At 44.5% G+C, this 3,291-nt stretch overlaps 1 protein-coding gene across 1 annotated transcript; it reads right to left on the bottom strand.

The window, feature by feature from the left end:
• Window positions 1–251: 251 nt before the first annotated feature.
• Window positions 252–2,172, bottom strand: LOC137001196 (uncharacterized). Its single transcript, XM_067359575.1, has 3 exons — window positions 2,025–2,172; window positions 1,118–1,736; window positions 252–576 (listed from the first exon to the last, which is right to left on the bottom strand). Exons 1-3 carry the CDS (start codon window positions 2,170–2,172, stop codon window positions 252–254), a joined length of 1,092 nt encoding a protein of 363 aa, XP_067215676.1.
• Window positions 2,173–3,291: the final 1,119 nt, after the last annotated feature.

Below are 3,291 nucleotides of genomic sequence, written 5' to 3'. Positions count from 1 at the left end.
CTAATGCACAATCGAGTAAATAATTAAATAATTTTTTTTTCTAAACAGTATTATTTTATATTCATTAAAAATATTCGCATAAGTTAAATTAATAACTATTGAAAAAGATATTAATTTGCTATGACTTGTCAATAGAAAAATAAAATATAATTGTGGCGGTTGCTAGATATTTTTGGGTAGGTTGCACAAAGGAGTCTAGGCTTGTAACAATCTCGTTTATTCTATTTAACGTATTTTTGTTTTTACAAGGTTTATGGCGCCCTAAGGCGCGGACTACTCGCAACCGGTGTTGTGGCTGGCGAGAGTCTTGTTAAAATAACATCTTGAATTTCTTGCGACGCGCAAGAAGACGTTCTAGGCTGTGGAAGGCTAGTAGCCGCTCCAGGCTTTTCCCTGGTGTTGGCGGAAGTTGAGAAAGTGTGCTGCCGGGACTCGGCGAGCGGCACCTTAGCTGGACTTCTCGTTCCGTCTGCGTGGTGGCGTCGGCAGTGTGTTCGCCGGTCTGGGTGGCTACGGACTGTGAAGCAGGTGGCCGCTGGTTGCTTGTCCGTGGATCGGAACTTTTTATCGTGAACTCTATAGGTATCAGAGTCCACGGTTAAAATGTCTGCTCTTATGTGACGCCCTGGTCTAGTGACTGCGGTCCTGTCGGTACCTCGGTTATTCCCTCGGAAGGTGGCTGCAGAGGAGGTTCCCTCGGTGGAAGTTGCAGCCGCTAAGGAGGTTCGTCGTGATGCCTCCTTTTCCGTGGTCTCGGCAGTGCCGTTGATTTCTTTTGAGGGCCAAAAATTAATTGGCGCGCCTCAAAGGCAATTTTCGAGGGCCAAGAGGAGTTGGCACACCTCGTGTAATGCCGGGTTACTTTGTCTGTGATCTGAGGCCCACTATGTGTGAGCTCACTCAGATCCGAGGACGTGTCGATTATAGTTTTTCGATGTTCATATATAGGCAGCTCATGGCTTTTTAATTACGAGTTAGTTTTAGCCGGTCATAGCCCTCTAGCGGTGAATATTGTAACTTATGCTTTCTCTCCCTCTAGCGACGGTATTTCTGTTTCTATTTGTGGTTGGCTATTTAGCCGCCACAGAACCCCCTTGGCTGTCTTTAAGTCCGAAACCTCACGGTTGGTTTGATTGGGCGTCCGCTTCTGGTTTTCTGGGGTTCTTGTTTATCTGATGTTTTTAAGCTTTCTTGCTCTTCTGTAGGCTCTTCCATTATGTATGCTGGTTTTAATCGGTCTATGGAGATGTTTGCGGGTTTCCCGTTAATTTGTACCTTTAACATTTTATCGCTTCTTTCTAGGACTTTGTATGGATCGTCGTATGGTGGCTGGAGTGCTTTTGTTGGTGCATCGTGTCTTATGAATACTCTTTCTGCTGCTGCCCGATCTTTGTGTACGAATGTCGCTCGATTTCCATGACGGCGGATCTGAGGCCTGAGCCTGGTCATGGTTTGTTGCAGGTTTCTCACAAATTCGTTTGTTGGCTCTTCTTCTCTCTTTTGTTGCTCTAATAATTGGCCTGGAAGTCTTATTGTTTCTCCATAAACTAATTCAGCCGGGGTAGCTCCTAAGTCTTCTTTTATGGCTGCTCGGATTCCTAAGAGGATTACAGATAGTACTTTGGTCCAAGCTTCGGTTTCATGTGCTTTGATTGCGGCTTTTAGTTGCCTGTGTAGTCTTTCTATCATCCCATTGGCTGCTGGGTGATAGGCTGTTGTGCGTATATGCTGGGATCCTGTGAGTTTTGTTAACTGTTTGAATAGATCGGATTCGAATTGGCGTCCCTGGTCCGTTGTTATTCTTGCTGGTGTCCCGTAGCGTGTAATCTAATGGGTAAAGAGTTGTTTAGCTATCGTCTCTGCTGTGATTGTTGCTATGGGTATGGCTTCTGGCCAGCGTGTAAATCGATCTATTATAGTTAGACAGTATCTTTTTCCTTGTGACATCGGTAACGGTCCCACTATATCCATGTGGATATGCTGGAATATTTTGGTTGGCCCGAGGAAACTTCCTATTGGAGTACTTGTATGCCTGTGTATTTTGGCTTTCTGGCTTGGTATGCATGCCTGTGTCCATTTTTGACAGTCTGCTTTGATGTTTGGCCACACGAAACGCTGTGTTATCATTTTGACTGTTGCCTTTACGCCTGGATGTGCCAAACCGTGCAACATCTTGAAGATCTGTCTTTGGTAAGGCTGTGTTACGAATGGGCGTGGTATTGGCGTTGAAGTGTCACATATGAGGCTCGTTTCCGTTTCTGGTACTATTATTTTTTTTTATTTTAACGCTGTTGGTTTTTTAAAGAATGCGATAAGTTCCGGGTTTTTTTTTGTAATTTGGCTAATTCGGAAAAGTCCGGTTGCTGTTGAATGGCCTCTGTTCTGGACAGTGTGTCTGCTACGATGTTTTCTTTAGCAGAAACGTGTCGTATGTCAGTTGAGAATTGCCCGATGAACTCGAGGTGCCGTGTTTGCCTTGGTGAACTGAGTAACGAGTCTTTTCGAAAAGTGTATACCAAGGGTTTGTGGTCCGTATATATTTTAAACTCTTGGCCTTCTAGCAAATGTCTAAAATGTTTGACTGCTATGTAGATGGCTAACAGTTCTCTGTCATATGGACTGTACTTTTTCTGTGCCTGTGATAGTTTCTTGCTTAGAAACGCTAGTGGTTGTTGTCCGCTCTCTAGATGTTGTTGCACCACCGCTCCTATGGCTACATCCGAGGCGTCTGTCGTTAGTGATAATTCTGCTGTTGGGTTTGGATGTGCTAGGAGCGTCGCTTTTGCTAGGCTGTCTTTGCAGCTAATGAAAGCGTTGTTTTGCTCTGTAGTCCAGTCTATGGATGTTTTCCATTTCTTTTGGCCTTTTAGCATTTAATATTGCTTGTTCTGTTGCTACAGCTTTCAATTTGTCTGGTGCCAATCTGCGCGGACGGCATGCTTCTGGAGAACCTGGAGTGGTTTCTATATAATGCACTGTGGTGTGGCGTACTTCTTTCTTTATCCCTGAAGGATTCGTGAGCTGGGGGAATTCTGCTAGGATCTCATGATACGGTGTTTCTTTTAAGAGTGTTTTGATTGATATTTGCTCAATCTGACTTGTTACGCCGTCCGTGGCCAGTCCTGTTGTGGCGTCTAGTAATTTCCTTTTCTTTACGTCTGGTAGCAGGTGGAAATATCCTAGGAAATTGGATCCCAGGATTGGTTGTGTTACGTCAGCCCCTATAAAACGCAATGTGAATTCTCGGCGTAAGGGCCAAAAATTAATTGGCGCGCCTCAAAGGCAATTTTC

This window comes from Linepithema humile, chromosome 7, assembly GCF_040581485.1.
Source record: "Linepithema humile isolate Giens D197 chromosome 7, Lhum_UNIL_v1.0, whole genome shotgun sequence".
Lineage (NCBI taxonomy): Eukaryota > Metazoa > Arthropoda > Insecta > Hymenoptera > Formicidae > Linepithema > Linepithema humile.
The sequence above is the reverse complement of the archived record's forward strand: the minus strand, read 5'-3'. Positions and strand labels throughout refer to the sequence as shown.

Coding starts and splice junctions, on each gene's coding strand:
- LOC137001196 (XM_067359575.1), bottom strand. CDS start 2,172: ATGTTGCACGGTTTGGCACATCCAGGCGTAAAGGCAACAGTCAAAATG. Junction 1,737..2,024: donor CAAAATACACAGGCATACAA/GTACTCCAATAG, acceptor CAAAACTCACAG/GATCCCAGCATATACGCACA. Junction 577..1,117: donor CCAATCAAACCAACCGTGAG/GTTTCGGACTTA, acceptor TGATACCTATAG/AGTTCACGATAAAAAGTTCC.